Source organism: Parasteatoda tepidariorum, chromosome 4, assembly GCF_043381705.1.
Source record: "Parasteatoda tepidariorum isolate YZ-2023 chromosome 4, CAS_Ptep_4.0, whole genome shotgun sequence".
Lineage (NCBI taxonomy): Eukaryota > Metazoa > Arthropoda > Arachnida > Araneae > Theridiidae > Parasteatoda > Parasteatoda tepidariorum.
The window spans coordinates 1,858,141-1,880,500 of record NC_092207.1 but is presented as its reverse complement, the minus strand read 5'-3'; the positions used below and the strand labels follow the sequence as shown (position 1 = coordinate 1,880,500).

The following is a 22,360-nucleotide window of genomic DNA, read 5'->3' as shown; positions in this document are numbered from 1 at the left end:
ATATTTTTGATTATTCCAGGACTAATTTTTTACTATTTGGGGGAATAATTTCTTAGTGGGTAATTTTTTTCCAGTCAAATTTATCATACCATAGATGTTCTACTTTACAGAATATAACAAACATGAGAAGCACATTTGCAATACGTGGTTTAGTTTGAAGGGGATGGGAGATTTTTAAGTGGCGAGATAGATTTCAAAATATTTTTTTTATTTTCGGGCGGATATTTTTTCGAACTTTGGTTTTTAATGGGGTTGGTTTATTATATCTTTATGTTTATTATATCTTTAACTCAAAATAAACATAATGCGAGGAATGCACTTGTAACCAGTGCATTAGTTGAACATAAGTTTTAATTTTTATTTTCTTTCGGTTGGGGGGGGGGAGATTTATTTCAAAACCTTTTTTGATGGGATTATTATTTTGATCACTTTTATTTAATCTTTATTACATTTGTATAAGATGTTGGAGTTATAAAAGAAGTTTCTACGCAACACATTTTTTATGTGACTGCAGTGTTAGTAAGTCTTCTAAAGATTAAATTAAGAATAAAACTCCTCAATTTTGGCTAGAAAAATAAATTCATTGGTACCAGTTTATAAAGAATTGTAATGTAATGCCAAAATTATTGACTTAAAGCAGTGATTCCCAAAGTGTGGTACGTGTACCCCGAGGGGTACGGGAACAGTTTAGCGGGGGTTCTCGTTCTTATGCAAAATATCTTGCAACAAACGAAAATTTCAAAAAATTTTATTTGAAAACAAAACTGGCCATGAAAGTTTACGATTACGTATTTTTTTATTGTCTATTTTTTGCAGAGTTAACAGTTAATAATTAGTGGTGTCAACAGCCAGTTGTGATTTTTAACTTTTGTGCAATTTTTTATAGTAAAAAATACATAAATTTTTTTATTAGTGGTACACAGCGTTACGAAAAATTTAGAAAGGGTACACAAAGGTCATAAGTTTGGGAAACACTGACTTAAAGGATCCCAATAGGGGAGGAAGAAATATATTTTCTTGAATATAATGAAGCAAAAACAAAACTATAATTTTGAAAGGTTTTATACATATAATTATAGGCGTAGCGTCGGGGAGGGGGCACGGGCCCCGTCAATATTTTTTCTAAATTTTTAAATTTTCTAAAACTATTATTTTTTAAAACGAAAATACAATAAAAACTATTTTTAATTTAATAAAAATCAATAACTTTAGATAGTTTTATCAATAATTTAACGAAATAATTCTATGTTTAGCATTTTTTTGCAAGTGGTATTTTAAAACCCATTTAATGATATTTTTAAAATTATTTCGATTATTATTACATGATTTGAGCATTAGTTTATAACAGTGGTTACTAGTAATTTAGTTTAATTTATGTTCAATATATTTTTTTAATTTCAAATATATTCTATTAACATAATGTTATAATTTTTAGATATACCATATACATTTTGTAACTGTCGAACGTTTTTAGTATTGTTTTAACTTATTTTTGTCCTACAGCATTAATAAACAACTTCCAGCTTGTTTAGAACTCTAAATTTATGTTCTGATTTGTTCTACTTATAAATTTTTAGGGGTAATTTGATAGAATACTTATACTTAATATTCACATAATTTTTAACCAATAAGTTTTATTTCCATACGCATTGGATAATACCATATTCTTTTTTCATTACTAATAAATTTTAAATCTAGCGTATGAATTTTCCGTCTGTTTCAATAGAATATGTTCTAAACTATTTTATTGATTATCAAATAAATTTTGTAAACCTAGCACCGGACTTGGAAGAACAGGATTGCACTAAACGCTTTAAGATATAAGAAAGTGGCATATTATTGCACATAGAGTAAATGTTATTCTTAAAGGAATTTTCATATCAAGGAATGTTAAGTTATAAATAAAGTGCATTATCATTTCTAACATCATTATTTAAATATTACTTACTTTGAGTTTCATGTTTATTTATGTTTTCCTTCTCCCACAGGTTAATTTGGAGAAAACGAATAAACCGAACTGCTTACTGTATGTGAAAAATATTTCTGATCAAGAAATTCAAAAATCTAATGCTTTTGATCCCAGCCATGAAAATATTTATTTCCTAACAGGCAACATGGTAATAATCCTATCCTTTTTAGTCAAATATTTTCAACAATTAAAAAGATGAATTTGAACATAATGGTCATATTTCCCAAGTAGGGGAGTGTCGGGTACCCCCGCCCACTGTCAATTTCATATGTATAGAATATTTTTTCAAGTCAATGGGCCATCGGCATCGGACATTAATTGTTACATTAAAAAAAGATTATTCATAAGATAAGAAGTTTCAAGTATTTATGCAGCTGGTAAACAATAGTTTTGAAAATATGTTGAATACAGTAGTCATGAAATTAAGATAATTTTGTGATAAAAATGATAAACAAGGTTTATCTATTGACCTATTGTCAATACATTGGTCATTTTCATTTACACCTGAAAAAACAGTAAAAAAAACCTAATTTTTGTAACTGGGCGGAGCTACCCGACACATTTTGAAAAGAGCTGAAAAACATATTTTTTTAAGTTAAACTATTCTTTTTTTGGTTTATTCTTTTTGCATTATTTAATGGATATTATGGATATTTGAAGCTTCTTCTAAAATGAGCTTTATCTATTATATTGAATTTATTCAGGGATAGGGGATAAAAAGAGGGTGAACCTTAAACATTGCTATCTAGACAAGTGAGGTTTAATGATCTCTGTGTTTTTTTTTAACGCTAAACCGAATGAAACCTAATGCAAGTTGTCAGAAATGGTAGTTTAAAAGTTTTTACGTTTCTGAGGTACCGTCTTTGTATGTGCTTTTTATACTAAATTGAATAAAATAAAATTTAAGCCTCTAAGTTTATTGGTTCAGAAGCTATATGAGGGTTTTTAGAATGCAAAAAGTAAAAGTTTTGACAAGTACCTATTTATTTGCCTGATATTGTTATCTGGACAAATAAGGTAATGTTTCTTAGGTATATTTCTATTTATATTGAATTGAATGCTATCAAATCCTAGTTTACAGGGAATTTAGATACTTTATGTGTTACGTGTTTTGACTTATGTATCGTTTTCCTAAAATAAGAACTTGTTTAGGGAATCTTAACCTTAGAGTGAAGAGAAACTACCCTCCCTGAAATGCGCTATTCTTGTTTCCATAGCAGCAGACTGCCTCAGACTTTGTGGCAGGGGGAGTTCTTACCATAAACAAACTATACATAACCCCTATCTTGACCCGTGCTGTATTTTATTTCACTCTGAAATCCAATGAAATCAAAATTTGTCCTTGGTACCTTTCCACACCCTTAAGTAATAAGCCAGAACAATTCAAAAGAGACCTGAAAGTTTGTTTTTTCTTTGATGCTGTTTCTATTATTGTTAAGTCTGTTAATGAAGTTAAATTTTGTTAAGTATAACCAATATTTTTGCGATATTTTTGCTTAAGCAGGAACTTCTGTATATCATTCTCATGATTAATGTTTTAAGATCCTTTAAAACATAATTTAAGCTTACCAAAAAAACTGTTCTTTAAGAAGTTTTTTTCTCATGAAATTTGCTGTAGGGAGCATGGGTACTGTTTGCAGGTGAGGGGGGTATATTTCCTCTTCAATTATTAGAAATTTCTAAATGTCTTCCTCAATATTTTAGACAAACAGAAAATTTTATCAATCATTATGGATTCAAATTCACTGGAGGTAAAGAAACAAAAAAGATATTAATCTTTTTACAGATGTTTAGCAAATTTAAGAAACTTATTTTGTTTTGAGTGAAATTTAGAGTGGGATTAGGTATTTTAGTGTGCCCGTGTATTTTGATTTAGTCTCTCTCAAAACTTAGACACCTGCAACGCTCATGGTAAAATAGGGATTTTAAATTGCATAGATAAAAATTAGAAAGCTTTTTTTCTTTTCTGAAAATATGCTTTCCGCTTAACAGGTGGTTAAGTTTCCGGTTGGTTCCTGTTCATTGTATACGGACTGTGGCAGCTGTTTGAGTACAGAGGATCCTCTAGGGTGCGGATGGTGTGGTGACCACTGTGCACACGTCAGTGAGTGTGACAGGCCGGACACAAGGACCACGAACTCATGCTCTCCAATCATTCACCAAGTAAGAACTTCTCTCATTGATGGAGTCTGGTAGATAGCATCATAAAATATTTAATCCAATTGCAAGGGCCGGCCTAACCATTTCCGACTCCCATAGGAAAAGAAATTCATAGTGTGTATAGATATATAGATATGTTTTTGTTTTTTTAAACTTCAAGCAGCAGCACTTGATATAGATACATCATTTGCTGGCGTGTAAAAACACTCCTCACAGTCCCATAAGGAATAACAACAAATTAAACAAAAATTTGAAAACATCAAAACATTCGAAATACAAAAACAATTCGAACAAGGAAATATTAAATAGAATATCAATGTAGAAATATAAACAGAAAATCAGTCAGCTAGCAGAGCCTGCAACTGTTCCCTAGCATTCCAGTATCTGTCATCGATGTTGCAGTAACTGCAGGGCAAACCCCTCAAATTCTCAGCATTCATTGGGACGTCCTCCCCGCACAAGACACAGTTTTATATATATTATAATTTATTAAAGATCAAAAATGCATTTAAAATAATTATCTGATTTAATGATCTAATCTAATGTAATAATTATCTGATTCAATGTTACATACGGATATGGGCAGATAAATTCATAGCTCAAACATTTTATCCCCAAAATAAAATACACGAAAAGACTTACATTTTACGGAAGGAGTGAAAAAAAAAATATCATACTATCCTCTTGATAGAAAATTTACAATAAAACAGTAAAAAATTTATTTTTTTAAGTAAATCGTAAACTTGAAGGTTGGCTAAGTTTGTCTAATGCAAGTTCTGGTTTTGCAAACGGCCTAAACAAAACCATTTTCTTTAATTTGACTGTAATAAATTGAGAATACATAAAAGTTTTAAAATTATATTTGTAGGTTTTAGACAAAGCTTTATTTCAAAATTGTAGGATAAAAAATAATCAAAATAAATAAAAAAAATCAAAATTCGGCTTCATAATTTGTTTACAGTTGTACTCATTTAGCTTCACACTGAATGTCTTATTTTTAGAGCTTATACAAAATCCAGTATACAGATCGATTCTTTATTTTACTATGTGTATAGATTTTAAATTATGCAACAGTCTTTGAACTAAAATATATTACGAAATATTTATATGTGCCATTAGAATTGAAAATAGACAATTAAAAAAATCACAAGAAACAAATTTATTTTTAAAAATTACTGGAATTTCAGTTTCTTTGAACGTATATTTATACAATTTTTCCGATTTTTTTTCTTGGGGTATTTTAGTTAAATTTCCTGGTATTTTCCTGATTTTCTCAGATTGATAAAATTTCTCAACTTTTCCCTATTTTCACTGTTCTATGGCCCACCTGGATTAGTATTTTGACGCATTTCTAATTTTGAAGCACTCCCTCTTGAGTACTTTATTCTATATTTTAATCTCTTCGATTTGAGAGAAATTGTTGATATTTTAGGTGAGTCCTGTCCGTGGACCGACAGAAGGTGGAACTGTGCTGACTATTTTGGGCGATAATTTTGGGTCATCTTACAGTGGAGAACTGAACTCTAAAATATTGATCAAGGTGGCTGGATATCCATGTGAAATCATTTTGTGGGAGAAGGAAAAGTAAACCTTATTTTAACCTTACTTAAACTTTTTGAATCTTATTTTAGCCCAATAAAGTGTACTCTACATTAATGTTAAATACTTTTGCCCCCACTTCTTAACTTGTGAAAGCAGTTTTAAAGCTAATTCAATTAATAAAAGATTAAAAACAGTATAATTTCCACTTAAAATGTCATAGTTTTAAAGCAATTGCTTTAGATACCATTTAATAGAGGTTTCTAAATATTTAATCATTTTAGGTTAATCCAAATAATTGTTTTGCTTTTTTCTATGTGCTACATGGAATAAAGTAAAACAGCATGGATGAAGCACAAATAATGCTGTAGAAATGGGCATACTATAGTTTCAGTTCAATAAACAAGAAACGTCCTCAATGTTTGTTGTTCATATGCTGAAGAAGGTTCTTGTTTATTGAACCGAAACTTATAGTATGTCCATTTCTACACCTCTATTTGTGCTGTATACATGTTTTTTTTCTTCTCTTAATTATTTCAGTTTGAGTTACATCTCACTGCAGATTCAATCTCATCATGATTGTAATCAGGTTTGAAGTGAACTCTTTAAGCTACAAAGAAACAAAACGTATGTTATTTTACTCAAAAAGAAATGATGAAAATATTTTTTTTAAAAATGTATTATTGAAACATTATTTTGATAATGAAGTTTATTTACATAGTAAGTCTAGAACGTAATGTCACTAATTTTAATAAGAAGCTAATACATTCTCCAGTATTCTCAGATTAGTTGTAATCGATTGCGGGGTGGGGGGCATTCAGTGTACAAATGCGTAGTCTCTCAGTCATATCTGACTACCTGGGGAATGAAAACATTTTTATGAAATTCATTTGTGTCTCTTTTGGAAACTGCCATGGAAAGTACTATGGAATAGACAACTAGTTAACTTCTTATTTTGTGATGTAGCTAAGCTAACTGGTAACCAAGCTTCATTCTAAGATACAAATATTTGCCTCATCATTGCCCGGAACATAAACAAACACCAATTCTAAAGCAACAAACAAGCAGAAAGCAGAGCTTGTTACGTAATAGAACCTCTTTACTGGCTTCAGAGATCAACTCAATCAAGACAAGACAAATATTTGCCTTGAAAACGAAACACTCACGAGGCTCTGTACCATTCCAGTTGTGTATTCTGCAGGTTTGTTGTTGTTAACTTTTTCCATGTTTAAAACAGCCTTTACTGATAGTTGTTTATCCGATCACCGAGTCCACTGGAGTAATTTATTGAAGAATCTGAAGCAATAATGCTGGAGGGTCATCAAATACTGACTTCAACAAAAATGTGAATGAATTCTTCAACTCTGATTATTATTTGAGTATTCATTTGAAGATGAAGTCAATAAACATTTCAAATAAATACAACTTAGTATTACTGAAAATATGAAACTTCAAAATGACAACGTGTTTTGCCCCCACCTCCTTGTTTTGACCGACTTAAAGATGCTAACAGTTAATCAGCTGCCCTAAAGTTCCGACGTGGGTGGGATTCTTCTTGTTCGGGCACGTGAAAATCCCCTTGAAAGGACAAAATTTTGGGACAGTTGGCAAAATCGAGAGACTTTAAGGAATATTTAGAAAAATTTTGCGAATTTTAAAAAAAAACAATTTATGCTGATGGTTTAAAGGCAACTTTTATGTAGCATAAAAATAAATTCTACTCTTGTAGGCATTACTAAGATTTTTTTGCTTACATTTTTTGGAAAAGAATTATTGTACCTCATTTATTCCAAGAATTCTTTATTTTATCATTATTCAAAGTGAAATGAGATTTTTGATCTAAAAAAGATGCTGTAAAAATAATGTGAAATTAAGATTCAAGAAAAAAGCCCTTACAGATAGGACATAAAGACAAACAATAAAGTAATCTGACACATTTTTGAACCATGTTTCAATATATTATGGATTCAAAATTCGCGTAGCTTCTAAGAAAGGCATACATATTTTGAACACATATTATAAATAAAAGTACAAAACTTTTCCTCAAGGTTAGTTAAAAGTTATTTCAGCCAGTAATATAAAAGCCATTTGCTTTTTTCTTACAATGAATTCTTTAATATCCAGCACATTCGGTAAACTAAAACTAATAATTGCAACAATTTGTTACCAAANAAAATGGAATTGAATCGTGAACATTTTCGTGCCATTATTTTTCATAACTTTCGATTCAAGAGTGCTTCGATGAACTTAATTCTTTATTCAGCGATAAAGCGCCATCCTATAGCACTGTAAAAAATTGGTATAACGAATTTAATCGTGGTCGATGTTCGATCCAGGACGAATCCCGTGCAGGCCGTCCAAAATTCGTTGTTGTGCCAGAAAAGATCGATGCTGTGCGTGAACTGATAAAGCAAGATCGTCATGTGACATACTGTGAGATAGAGGCGTCTTTGGACATTAGTATGGCTAGCATCAATAAAATATTGCATGAACATTTGAGCTTAAAAAAAATTTGTTCGCGTTGGATCCCGCATAATCTGACAAACGCTCAAAAAAAGGCTCGTGTCTATTGGTGCAAGGAAATGTTGGAAAAATACGTTCAAGGTACATCAAAGGCTGTGTATAACATCTACACAGGTGACGAATCATGGATCTATGCATATGAGAAACACAACAGCAATATGAGAAGCAAAACAGCAATCAACTGTATGGGTCTTCCAAGACGAGGCAATCCAAGATGATGCATTTAAAACGCATGTTTTGGAGTTACCTCAATCGGACTGAAAAAAGTGCTTTGAAAATTGGTTCAAACGCATGCAAAAGTGTATTGATCATCATGGAGAATATTTTGAAAAACAATAAAACCACTTTCGATGCTACATATTTGTTTTTTCATTATTAGGCCAGAAATATATATAGCAACCCTTGTATTATAAATAAAAGTACAAACTTTTCCTCAAGGTCAGTTAAAAGTCATTTCAGCCAGTAATATAAAAGCCATTTGCTTTTTTCTTACAATGAATTCTTTAATATCCAGCACATTCGGTAAACTAAAACTAATAATTGCAACAATTTGTTACCAAAAATTATAATTGAAGTAATGTTGACTGGTCTTACATGAAAATATTATACTGAAACTTTTAATAATGTATTTAATATTCTTAATTTTATTTCTTCCAATGATTCGTTCGCCTTTCAATGAGGTAAACCGGGTTTGAATCCCTGTGAGTCCTGGTTTAAACGAATCCACATCCGGCCTGCCCCGACCACAGTGCTGGTATGAAATATCCTCAGTGGTAGACGGATCATGGGTTAGAGTCCCTTAGTCGTTAGACTAATTGTGGGAGGTTCTCGTGGTCTTCCTCTTCATGTAATGCAAATGCGGGTTAGTTCTATCAAAAAGTCCTCCACGAAGGCAAATTTCTCCCAATACTTGATCCAGGAGTTCCCTTGTCTTCTAGATTGGGTTCAGAAATATACAAGGCTGCGATGTTGAACATTTGTAGTCGTAAACCCAAATATTATGTCGGATGTTCAACGACGGTTATAAAATAAAATAAAAATTATGTGGATTGCAAATATTTATGAAAACAAAGACTTAAAAAAAAAACTTTTATATTTTGAAAAAAAAAACTATTTAAGTTGTCTGTCTTTAGGATAAAATGCAAGACCTCTGCTGTACAATTAAGTATATCGGGACCAGTTGAAATAGATGTGGCTGATCTATCATGGAGTCACGGCCAATACGACATGAAAGGAATCGCCCACAGCTCTAGAAATTTTTCTTACGTTGTGAGTAACAAACAACTTTTATGATTATTTTATTTGTATATAAGTATGTATGAGGGACCGTACAAATATTATTTAGACTCCTAGTTAAGGGGAATAAAAATTTGGAAGAACAATTTAGCTTTGTAAAATCTTGTGATAGTAAAATTTTGATTTTTCAGATACCAAAACTATATGGCGTCTATCCGAGCAAAGGTCCAGTTTCAGGGGGCACGAACATTACTCTTTTTGGTCAGCAGCTAAACGTTGGTTCTTCATACAGCATTATTGTTGCTCGGACACCCTGTGTAGATGTGAGGTATGTTTGCTTTATATTAATGAGATTAGCTATTTTGAATATGTTCTCACCTCATGTGTATGGCAACTAATAATTTCGATCATTCTAAAGATACGAAATCTGTAATCATTGCTTTTTATACATGTTTTGAGAGAATTTGTCAAAAATGAAATTACTAGAACTTACTTATTTCACTTTGAAAATTATAAAATTTAATTTCATAAGAATAAAAACTTCATCTAAACCTGATGAAATTTTTGTCCAAGTCAAAAAGAGCAGCAAAGGAGAAATTAAAATAATAAATTTCACTTCATTTGTTTGGGGAAATTAAAAAGTATTCTTGATACTTTTAGTTTCACCAAACAAATGTATGATACTTCAGATTTTGAAGACTATTTTCTTGTCATTAAAATGCCTGCATTGCATAATTTCACTCATATGTATTTTAAAAAGTGTTGTTCAGTGCAAAAAAAAGGGGGAGTTTTGTGAATACGTAATTTGATTTAATGACTGGAATTTTAGCCTTAAATATATCCTAATTAATTAGTGGTGGGTTTATTTTAAGTTGCGAAACACGGCAAAAAAGTTATTTTCCCTGAATTAACAAACTTTTATTTTGACGGTTTTGGATTAGTTTCACTTTTTGAGTATTTTGCCACATTTCAAGAACTTGTTTAAGTGAATTGAACAATATTTGCAAACAATTCTAAAATTTATTTATTTATCCCAAGATAATTCCATATAAATAAAAAATTTTTTGTTATTTATTATTTTTTATTGATTCATTTAGTAGTTGTAGAAGAATTTTAAACTAAACACATTGCCATAAAAATTAGCGTACATAGAAAGAGTTGTCAGCATTTTACATACATAAGTACAACATTGATATGAGTAATTAAAAAATCTAAACAAATTTGATCAGTTATTGCAGGAAAAAATACAAATGAATGGAAATTTTTGCACTCTAGCATGAATGCAGTACATGATGCAGTTGGGCATTGAGTCGTTCCACAGTTTTTGCAAAAACATTATTAAATTGACTCAACTTGGAGGATGTCTGAAGTGGTTCCAGATACCATTAGTGACAAATCTGGAGATCGAGTAGGCCAGGGAAAGGTGGTTATGTGACATCTTTGCTATGTATTGTTTTGTTTCATTTTATTATTGTTGTTGAACAGCCGACTCAATGTTTTGGGTTCACGACTACTAACGTTCATTTCGGTAGCCTTGCAATTTTGAACGCAATCCAGAAGACAAGGGAACTCTTGGATCAAATATTGGGAGAAATTTTGTCTTTGTGAAGGACTTTCTGATGGAACTAACCCGTATTTGCGTTACATGAAAGGAATACCATCAAAACCTCCCACAGTTAGCATGGCAGCAAGGGACTCGAACCCATGATTCGTCTACCACTGAGGATATTTTATGTCAGTGCAAGCCTGATGCGGGATTCGTATCATCCATCCTTCACTGGGATTCGAACGCTCTATCCTTAAAAATTTCGTTTTTCGATAACTAATCGAATGATTTACTGTGATGCACTGATTGGTTGAGTATATCAATGGTTTAGCAATTGGTGCTGATTGAAATGCTACTGGGAGGGCTTACATAATCTGATCCTATCACATATAATTCAGAAGCAGGTCTAACTGGTAAAAATTTTGAGCCCCGCTATAAGAATAAATGTATTCATGTAGTTTTCCTGCTATTTCAGAGTGAGTGAAAATTTTGTATGGTGCATCACTGGCAACCTAAGTCCCGCTAATCTGGTCCCTCTGAGGGGTCCAGTTGAAATGTTGATTGACGATTCAGTTATCGAAGTGGAAGCTGATATGAGAGTCGATAATGATGTGCCACTTTCAAAAGATTTCTCATATTTACCAGATCCAGAAATATTTCGAATAATTCCACAAGTTACAACCATAAGGTAAGGTTAATTAACAATTTACTTTAAAAGAATTATGTTTTTAAAATCTTAGTAATGTGATGATTAAAATCATAATATTTTGTTATATGCTTGTATTAAAATGTGTACTTTCAGTAAAAAGTAAAGCATTCTCGCAACAAACCATTTTGGATAAGGGGATCATAAAGATTAAGACTACACAATTTTGTGACCTTTGGCATGATTGTGGTAATGTGGTTGACATTGTGCACAGACTGCCTTTACCTTTTTAATTATGTACTGATTTTTGTTTTACATATTTTTTATTTAATTTGACACTTCCTTTTTAAAGACTTTCACTGATTAGAGAGGGTGCCACAAAAAATGAAAATAATAATTTTTTGGGGAAAAAAGTTTTGCTCAATTCTTCAAAGAATCAGTGTAGATGGCACATCTGATGTAATCATAATATTTGAGATAATTAAATATTTACTTAAGTAATTAATGCCTCCTAAACTATATTTAAGACATATGTTACATAAATTTAATTCCTTTTTCAAAGTATTTGTTAATCCTAATTGAAAATTTATTATAATTTAGAAATTCAAACAAATATTAAACTGTAAAAATTAAAATATATGTGTGTCTTTAAGACAGCATTTCTTCAGGGGACACACTGTCATACCAAAACTGACAACAGAAAGGCTAAAGTAAATAAAGTAAATTTGGTTTTAGCTGCTTTAGGCACTTTTCCATTTTGATTTAATGTTTTATTTACTTCTTTGTCTCTTTTTTGCTTTCGTAAATTGAACTCATTTTCTGATTAGATTCATAAATTTATTATTAAGTGGAAACAGTTAGATAAAAGAGGGCTGGGGGAAAAAACGCAATTGACATGGTATTAAGAAAAAAAAAGATCTTAATCAAGAAAAGTGATTGAACCAGCTAAGTTCTCTAAAGAAAAGATTGTATAAATGATGAGCTCATGTGGTGTATTTAGTCGCTTGGAGCTATGTTTATGGACTATCACCTCATGCATGTGCAATCAAATCGGGCATTTTCCTTTTTTTAATTATGTTTTGTATGATATAAATTTTTATGCTATTTTTATAATGGTTTTCACCGCTAACTTGAAAGAAACTTCTTCATAGACTTAACATTGCGTACTGATTTCAAGTTGGCGTGGGTAAAGGCCTCTGGATATATATTTTTAGAAGATTAAAAATTTGTCAAATCACTAGTGAGAAAAATAGAATTCAAAACATCTAAACCAGTTTGGTTACTTGATGAATTGGTTACTTGATGATTTGGAATCGTTTTTAAAAAATTATCTTCTAGACCTCTTTTTGTTGCAGCCTATAATCAAACAATATTTGATGTTTTTAATTCCCCTTTTCTCAATAGTGATATGTTAAATTTTCATTGCATTTCTGTTTCCTCCTTGTTCAAGTATTATTTAGTGGCCTCAATGTGCATAATTTTCTTACCTCAATTTTGACAAATAATCTTTAAGTATATATTAAGAATAGCCATTAGGGAACCTTCTGTAAAATAGCAGTAAAAGTTTCCCTTAATTTATTTAAACTAAAACTTCATTGTGTAGCTAATACTACAATTCATATGTACAGTGTTAAAACTTTTCAAAATAATGAAATTTTAATTGTTTTTTTTGCAGTGGCACAGTGAACCTCACAGTGAGTGGACGTTATCTGGACAGTGTGGCCGAACCTAAAATTAAAGTTATTGTTGTCTCCCCCCTCACTGGAAAGAAATTAGAGTTTGATCAAGTAAATGCTACATTTAAACTAACTTTTCTTTGACAAGAAAAATTGTTCTTCAGATTATGCGTTATTACAAAATAATCCACTCTGAAAGTATTATTTCCAAGTTATAAATGGATTCACAGTACTTTTTAGTGTAAATAGTACTTCTTCTTTATTATAATTACAATAGAGTGTACTAAGAATGAGTTGTATTACTATTACTAACTTCCATAGTTTTTGTGTCTGACATACAGAAAACATATATGTATAGAGTGTGCTAAGTAAAAAAAATACCACCTCAAATAACTTTTGATCTAATGATTAGATTTTTAACATATCTATATTCATTAATAATGGCTTGAGGTCCCTATTTTGAATATGCTAATTAATTTGCGCAGAAGTTAAGACACTAAACGTTTTTCTCTGATAAATACCTATTTTCTTTGTTAGACTTACTTACTTTGCTCTCAAAATATGATGGGTACCCTCAATCTGTAAAGTAGAGTCTCATGTAATTTTAATTAATAAATCCAAAATTTGAAGCGAATCCACTATTTTTAAAGATGTATAAAATTTTAGAAAGCCAACTTATTTGAGATGGCAATCTATACAAAAATTAAAATTAATTATAGGAGTCAAAACTTTTGACTCTACTGTGACCATATGTTCCAGATTATAGCTACCCTTCATATTCTTGAGAACCAAGAATCCAATTTTGCGGAAAGAAATGTATTTTTATTCAGCCGATGTTCATTTTTGATTCTGGTTTCATAACTTTTCTACCCAAATAAATTGACATGTTTAAGATGAGGTCCTCTAAGTATAGTTCATCAAACAATCATTAAATTATCAATCGAGTCCTAGTTCTTAAAAACTTGATCATTAGATCAGAAGTTATTCAAGGTGACATGATTTTTTATTTTGTGAACTGCACATAATAAACATTATACGGCAGACAAATATTATGTGAGAGGGATGTTGTTAAACATATTTAAACCTGGTATGGGTGCTGTAGATTACTAAAAATTCATTCTTTTCCTATTAATGAAAACAAAATACAAACCTTGTTGCACCAAGAAATTACTTACAGCTAAGGCTAGTTAATTAATACTACACTAATTAATTAAGTTATTTTTTATACTTTTCATCTTATTTCATACTTTGGCAGTTAGTTATTGTTCACAATGCTTAGGTAACCTTGAAATGTTAAATAATTTCACATTTAGCCAGTGTTATATACAATGTAAGCATTAAAAAGCTCATAATATGACAGGGTGATGTAAAAGTGTCATACAGTATTTCATTGTAAAAAAATTTCAGTGTTATTTGAATATATTTTTTTTAATACAATAATTCAGCAAATAGGCTTACAGATACATTATATCAATCTATTATTTGTAGGCTTGTTGGGTGATGGTTAACTCCAATGGATCCAAGATGCATTGCCTGACACCTGCCCTGCGCGGTCATTCTGAGTTACATGCCCCCACTGAGCGGGCACCCTTGGTCGCTCACATAGCTTTTATGATGGATGGTGTGGAGGCATTGAGGGATTTCCCCTTTCGTCAAAAAGAATTGTCAAAGCTGTATTATTATCCAGATCCTGAGTATGAACCATTTGATGGGATACAAACAGTCTTATATGATCAGACCCTCCTTGAAATTAAGGTGAGCATTAAATATATATAACTAGCACAAACGGATTCCAGTATTCATAAAAGAAAAATTATAAATACTGGATTTATAATTACCTCATATATTCTTGCATAAAAGTATCGTAACATTTACGAAATTTAGGTTCTCTATTTAAACAATTCCACAATGAATTTAAACAATGTTTGGCATTTTCAATTCACCTTCTTTAAACGGCATTTTCTCAACGCATTTTTCACTCACAGTTCTATAATAATTTTACGACACTAGAATCGTAAAATCTGAAGTTAATTTAATTTCTAAAAGCCAAAATAATTACACATTTCTTTATGGCTTCATATTGAGCACTTATACTGAGTAATTCTTCATTTTATACACAGATGGTGCTTCAAGCATCAACAATTGTTGAAAACAAAAATTTTTGGTTTGAAATGTCCAACTATTATAAGGGACCCTGATTGAATTTTTGGTTTGATTCTTATCAGTTCATTGAATTAACGGATTTGAATAACTCCAACATTCATGAAAAAACTAATCTCTTAATTGAAGTTTTATCTGAAATTTTATTTTTTTGTTTTAGATTTAGGTATTAAAATTTTAGACTTAATATTTTTTAAACACCATCTCTAAAGTATGGTTCGAAAAATTTACCACAATAATAAATATTAGCTATGCTATTTTATGCTGTTCAGTTTTTATAAGTTATTTTGCTTAACTTCTCAGTATTTGCTTTTGTTTCATCATACATATGGAAACTTCAAACATAGTTTATGGCATACATGTTTTCAAACATGAATAATTCACAACAAGTTGATCGAATATTAAGGGTATGATTTATAAATAAAAACATTCCCGATAAACAGTTGACAATTATAACACATTAAACATTGCAATATGAATTAATCTCAAAGCATCATTGAATGTCAAAGAGTTAAGATAACAATTTGTAATTTGAAACATTATCAAATTTATTTATATTGTATAGTAATCCAAACAATTAGTAACAAAATTCAAATTAGGTTAATAAAATTTCAAAAAGATTGTATTTTTATTTTCTATTTAAGAAGAATGTTGTCATTTAAAATTAAAAACTTTCATTCCTGACAATTCATATTAAAAAATATTCTTTAAAATAATATTTACATGAAAAATTATTTTTTACGTCCAATTACCTTTGGAAAAAACAAGTTTTAAGGCTACGTACAAAAATTTCCTTTTACTTTAAAAATTCCCGAGGTACAGCGATTTAAGCTGAACTTGAAATTAACTTAAAGGAGCCAATTTGTTTTCCTGACTTATTATTATAAACCTATTTTAAAGATAGTAACTTACAAATGTTGGTATACTTTGTCGTTCGTTAGGCACAGGTAAATTCAACTATTTATTATTTATTTTATTTTTTAAGGAGGGATGGCCATGTTTTAAAAAATTAATACAAAAGTTGAATTTGTTTGCATCTGGCTAACGAAAAAGTATCCAAAAGTTATTCAGTGATCTTTTTTTTTTTTTTAAATTTAATTGCTTCACTGTACGTATGCATTAAAAAAATTATATTTATATAGCTCAGGGTATAGAGTGTTCGCCTTATAGTGAGGTGAACCGGGTTCGAATCCCAGTTGATGCGAATTCCGCATAAGGCTTGCACTAACCACAGTGCTGATGTGAAATATCCTCAGTGGTAGACGGATCATGGGTTAGAGCCCCCTTGCTGTCAAACTAACCGTGGAAGGTTCCCATGGTCTTCCTCTCCATGTAACGCAAATGCGGGGTAGCTGCATCAAAAAGTCGTCCACTAAGGCAAAAGACTCCCAATACTCGATCTAGGAGTTCCCTTGTCTTCTGCATTAGGTTCAAAATTACAAAGTTGCAGAGTTGAATATTGGTAGTCGTAAACCCATAAAATTTGGTCGGCTGTTAAACGATGGTTATAATTTTTATTTATTTATTGTTAATAACATTATGCAATTTTCAATGTTATTATGTGTACAATTATTTCTTTACAGGGTAAATACCTGGGGCTAGCTCATAGACCATCAGATGTGATTGTAACTATAGGTGGTAAATTATGCAATATTACCACAATCTCTTCAGATAAAATCTTCTGTGAAATACCAGCGGAATTGATTCACACAACAAAGAACGAATCAAAGTTTTCTGTTGAGGTGAGCATCACAATGAATTATTTAAGGCTATTACACAAAGTAAAAACTCATACTAAATGTACCCAAAAACTCAATTTAGTCCAAGAAAATCTTAATTGGAGAAAAGTGAGGGAAACATACATTAAAATGGAAACAAAAGAAAAAATATTGAATGGTAAAAATTTCAATTGTTTCATTATCCAATGCTAATGAAATTATTGTTTTACATTTTCATTGGAGACCAAGTTTTGTGAACCTCAGGAAAGATTTATACATAAATTAGTTAAAATGAAGTATTCTATACTGCAATATCTTTTTAAATAAAAATTGCAATCTTATTTAACTAAGGGCCATTACCATTTAATTCAATCTTAAAAGATTCTCTGTAGTTTTTTCAATTGTGCAGTATCTTACTGAAATAAAAATGGCAACAGTATGAAGCTAAATTTTTGCTATCTAAAGATAAAAATGTATCCATTACTATCTTATTTAACCCTTTATAAGGGAGTGTAAAATATGCTTCCCCCCAACTTCATTAGTTTTCAAATATCCATCGGACGTTGTTTTCCCACCTATGATTTCTGTGGCCATCTGTTGATAACTTTAGGAAGATACAAAAAAAATTATATATCAATGAAAGGCTTTGTTTGCATAAATGTGGGTAACAGTAAAGGGTCAGAAGAAAAATAAACACCCGGAAGCCATTTTTTCTTGAGCATTCCTTCATTTGATCATTTCTCATCGTTATAAACATAGAATTTAGAAATTTGGTTCCTTATAAACACAAAAGTTCAAGTTTGTGGCCAATTCTTTACAGTAAATAAATTTTGAAAATCTTACCCACCTTGGTAGCATTTCATAAAAGGGCATGGTGGCTCAAGGGATAGAGTGTTTGATTCCCAATGAGGTGATTTGGGTTCAATAGTCGATAGGAATCCGCACCGGGATCACATCGACCACAGCACTGATCCAAAATATCCTCAGTGGTAGACGGATCATGGATTAGAGTCCCCTTACCGTCAGACTATCAGTGGGAGGTTTTTGTGGTTATCCTCTGCATGTAACGCAAATGTGGGTTACTTGTATAAAAGAGGCCTCCATGAAGGCAAATTTCCCCCAATGCTTGATCCAGAAAGTTTCTTGTCTTCTGGAGATTGGGTTCAAAATGACAAGGCTATGGAGTTGAACACTAGTAGCGGTAAACTCAAAATTGGGTCGGCTGTTCAATGATGGTTATAAAATAAAAGAAAAAGTATAAAAATAATAAATGAATTTCTTTTTCCAAATCTAGATCAATCTCAATTGATAGCTTCACCTATTTGGGGTCTTAGATTAACAACAAAAATGACACTACACAAGAAATACACACGAGAATCACGATGGCCAATAAGTATTTTTATGGCCTAAGAAAATATCTTAAGTCAAGCCTAATAAAAAGAAAAACAAAAGTGTTACTCTATAAATGTCTTATACGATCAGTGCTTACATACGCATGTGAGACCTGGACAATGACCCGTGGAGATGAAAATATGATAGCTAGTTTTGAGTGAAAAATACTGCGAAGCATTTTTGGTGGAATAAGTAAAAACGGTACCTGGTTTAGAAGATCAAACACGGAACTCTACAAAGCATATAAAGAACCTGATGTCATTAAATTTATCAAAATTCAAAGGATTAAATGGGCAGGCCACATTATAAGATAGCAGGACAACCAAAAAAGTTTTCTGTGCCAGGCCAACAGGTACAAGAAAAAGAGGACGACCAAACCTAAGATTTTTAGACTGCCTTGAAAAGGACCTACAAATTTTAAAGATAATTAACTGGAGAACCTTGGCTAACGGAAGAATGTCTTGGCATAGGCTTGTTGAGAAGGCCAAGGCCCATCCTGGGCTGTCGTGCCAATGAGAAGAAGAAGAAGAAGATCAATCTCAAACAAAACTTTTTTAAACAAAACATTCGCCCTAAAAAGGGTTAAATAAGGACTATTACTATTAAACTCAATAGTTTTTCAGTTGTGCAGTATCAGTATTGAATAAAAATTCTGACTTTACAAAGTTGAATTTTGGCTATCTAAAGATTAAAATAAGAAATGATGCATCTGTTTTTGCAGCAATTTATATTTAAATTAAAATGAAAGTTATAATGAATAATTTGTTTTAAAAATTGTTAATTTTTAAAAAAAATTGTTTTTAAATGACATTTATAAGACTTTTCATTACCTCCCTGTTAAAAATCATCAACGCATTGTGCTTTGAATTAATAATTTTTGTGATTTCAAAGTTGAACTGACCCAGTGGACATGTTGCTGTGCCCACCTCAAACGTACCTTTTTATGGCATGCAAAGAAACCACATTTATGAAGCTTTCTATACACAGTAGATGTTGACACCAATCTTCTGGGGGCTACACTAAGAGAGGATCTAAATTAATTCGAAGTTGCAATTCTATTCCTTCAGCAATCCTTGAAGCATTTGGGCATCCTTAGCTAAACCATCTGGATGCTGAACCTGTAGCGAGAAATTGTTTCCAAAGTCTAACAATCACTGAAGGATTCACATTTTGTCATATGGCCATTTCTATCTGACTTTGTCCTGCGTCTAGATCTCTCTCGCTGCTTTTCAGTCAAATGATGCCTTTAGGTCATTATTACAAAATGGATATCTCAAATTTCTAAAACACAGCGCAAATTGCAGGCTTGTAATCAAACATACTATTTTATTCTCATTGCAGATGATGAGCTTCCATTACAGCGCTACTAATTTACATATTGCAGTTTCACTTAGCATCTCTTATTTGACAACGTATTGAAATTTCATTGGGATTGGCTTACTTTTGGAAAAGCGCTATTTTTGTAATTTTTCCTTAATTTATGATAACCTGTTTATATTCATCAACTTGCAGTTTCAATCCAAACTCAAAAGACTAAGTTACTTTGGAATTAAGTATTTGGACAAATTTTCTTACATATATTTCTTTCTCAATAAAAGTAGAGTATATTTACATTACTCAAAGAGGAAAACTTTTCATGTTTACCCCTCGACTATTATCATTGGTCTGGTGGTTTGACAAGTGAAGGATTTTATTTTCCTAAACTATTAAACTGAGTATCATCTCCGTGAATATTTCTTTTGTCAAAATTTTGGTGAGTGCCAGACGACAATAAAATATCAGAAAACCTGCCACAGCAACTTTAAAAACAAAATAAACTATTTTCTTCCTCGATTCTTTTTAAATGATTTAGTTGATTTTACATCATATGATATTAGATGTATAATACTATGTAACTTTAAAAACAAAATAAACTCTTTTCTTCCTCGATTCTTTTAAAATTATTTAGTTGATTTTACATCATATGATATTAGATGTATAATACCATGGCAAAAAAGAAAAATCTGAATCAGGCCAGTAAAACTGTTTTTAAATTAATTATAACTATGATTATGAAAATAATTTCGAAGTTTTTTGTACTAGACAGTTTTGGTTTTTCAAAAGAAAAAAAAATGGTTTTAATTACAGGATCTTGTCTTATTTAAAAAATGATGAAAATGAAAACCATGTTGAGTAACATTATAATGATTTTAAGAAAATCAGCATCAGAACTTCTAGAAACAGGTAAAAATTCACAAAAAATTATTGATACTTAATCAATTGTGGTTATAAGTAATTAGTATACTACAATGCAAACCTTGAATATGAGGTTTTGCTGTTTGTATTACATATGGAAGAGATTATTAATATTTCTAAATACTAATATTTAGAAAAAAATTTCAATTATAACGAACATTAGATTAAACAACCAATTTTGGTTAGCTTTAGAGATTGTAAAGTTTAGGGAGAATTAGATTTACGTTATTTACATATTCTACTGTGTTCTTTCATATTTGCTCCCTAAATTGATATATAAAATGCATTTGCAGGTATCTGCAGGAAGTATTCGAACTCAACTAGGGTACATCCGATTGGAAGAACGTGGAGTGAGCACGACTACAGTTGTTGTACTGACTGTTGGAGTGATATTCGTATGCATTGTGGCATTTGCTATTTATGTGTATTGGAAGAAATCATACCGTGAGAAAAAGTATCCTGGATACATTGTTGCATACACTGCAGATAGAATAAACACCTCTAATGGCAACACATGTGGTGCCCCCAGACAAGAATGCAGTAGTACTAATGGTGCGTCTTTCCTGTTTTTTACCTCTTTCATTTTAGGGCCGATAATGATGTTGTGAATGAATTAACGTTGCTGGCAATAGAAAAATCAACTAAAGCAACAAAAAGTTTAAAATTGAGGTTTTTCTATGTTCGGCATTTTTATATATTTACTATTTATACTTTTATTAATTCTAGTTTAGCGTTCATAGTATTATCAAGGAAAATAAAATGGTTGTCAAGTCGCTTTTCCTGGAATCGCTATTTTATTAGTTGCACAATAGAACAGGGCTGCTTTTATTTCTAGAGCCTAAAAAATCAAACGTTTGCATGAAATTTTGATCATTTTGTATGTCAGGAAGAGTTTCCAAATAATGTAATTATTATTAGAATGTTCTTAAGCATGGGTTTGGGTCTGCGAATTGCATATATTTGCTGACAATTAGTTTAAAATTGCCAACACTATGCTGAAGTAATATTTGGATGGCCTCCTAATGCCATTTTTTTGAAACAGTTTACCTGTCTTTATCATAGGTTTATCACCCTCTCTTTAAGCTTAAGGGCTTTACTGTGGTTTTTGTATTTGTTATTCCCAATGAACTAAATTTTTTGAAATAAATGTTTTACGTTACTGATTCATATGTAATTATTAAAAAAAAATTAGAACAATTTATTTTTGTCTACAGATTATCATGACATGAGAGGCCAAACTGCCATCAAAGAAATCAACAGAGAGCTTACTGTTGATGAAGAAACCCGGCGTCTCTTGGAGTCTGAGAACATTCTTCTGCTCAGAGAACATCTAAAGCTGGCTGAAATTATTGGCGTTGGTAAGTTCATCTTAATTTAGGGTAAACAAAACATTCGAATGGGTGAACCATGAAATTGTCGACCAAGAATTTTCTGAGACATATTATGGGATAAATTACAATTAGAATAAAAAAAAAATAGATTAAAAAAAATAATTGCAAATAATAATACAATTTTATATAATAAATTTTTATTATTTGTAATCGTTTTTTGGGTGAGTAA

At 31.0% G+C, this 22,360-nt stretch overlaps 1 protein-coding gene across 5 annotated transcripts in view; it reads left to right on the top strand.

Annotated features, from left to right (window-relative positions):
• Positions 1 to 22,360, top strand: part of LOC107436100 (hepatocyte growth factor receptor) — a 76,340-nt gene that overhangs the window by 43,182 nt on the left and 10,798 nt on the right. For all 5 annotated transcript variants that reach the window (XM_071180429.1, XM_043050122.2, XM_043050123.2 and 2 more), the window contains exons 5-15: positions 1,989 to 2,117; positions 3,962 to 4,132; positions 5,562 to 5,713; positions 9,325 to 9,460; positions 9,619 to 9,755; positions 11,449 to 11,661; positions 13,295 to 13,406; positions 14,784 to 15,050; positions 17,039 to 17,197; positions 21,094 to 21,352; positions 22,015 to 22,158. In XM_071180429.1, coding sequence (XP_071036530.1) covers positions 1,989 to 2,117; positions 3,962 to 4,132; positions 5,562 to 5,713; positions 9,325 to 9,460; positions 9,619 to 9,755; positions 11,449 to 11,661; positions 13,295 to 13,406; positions 14,784 to 15,050; positions 17,039 to 17,197; positions 21,094 to 21,352; positions 22,015 to 22,158 — 1,879 coding nt within the window. The remainder of the gene's footprint in view (positions 1 to 1,988; positions 2,118 to 3,961; positions 4,133 to 5,561; positions 5,714 to 9,324; positions 9,461 to 9,618; positions 9,756 to 11,448; positions 11,662 to 13,294; positions 13,407 to 14,783; positions 15,051 to 17,038; positions 17,198 to 21,093; positions 21,353 to 22,014; positions 22,159 to 22,360) is intronic.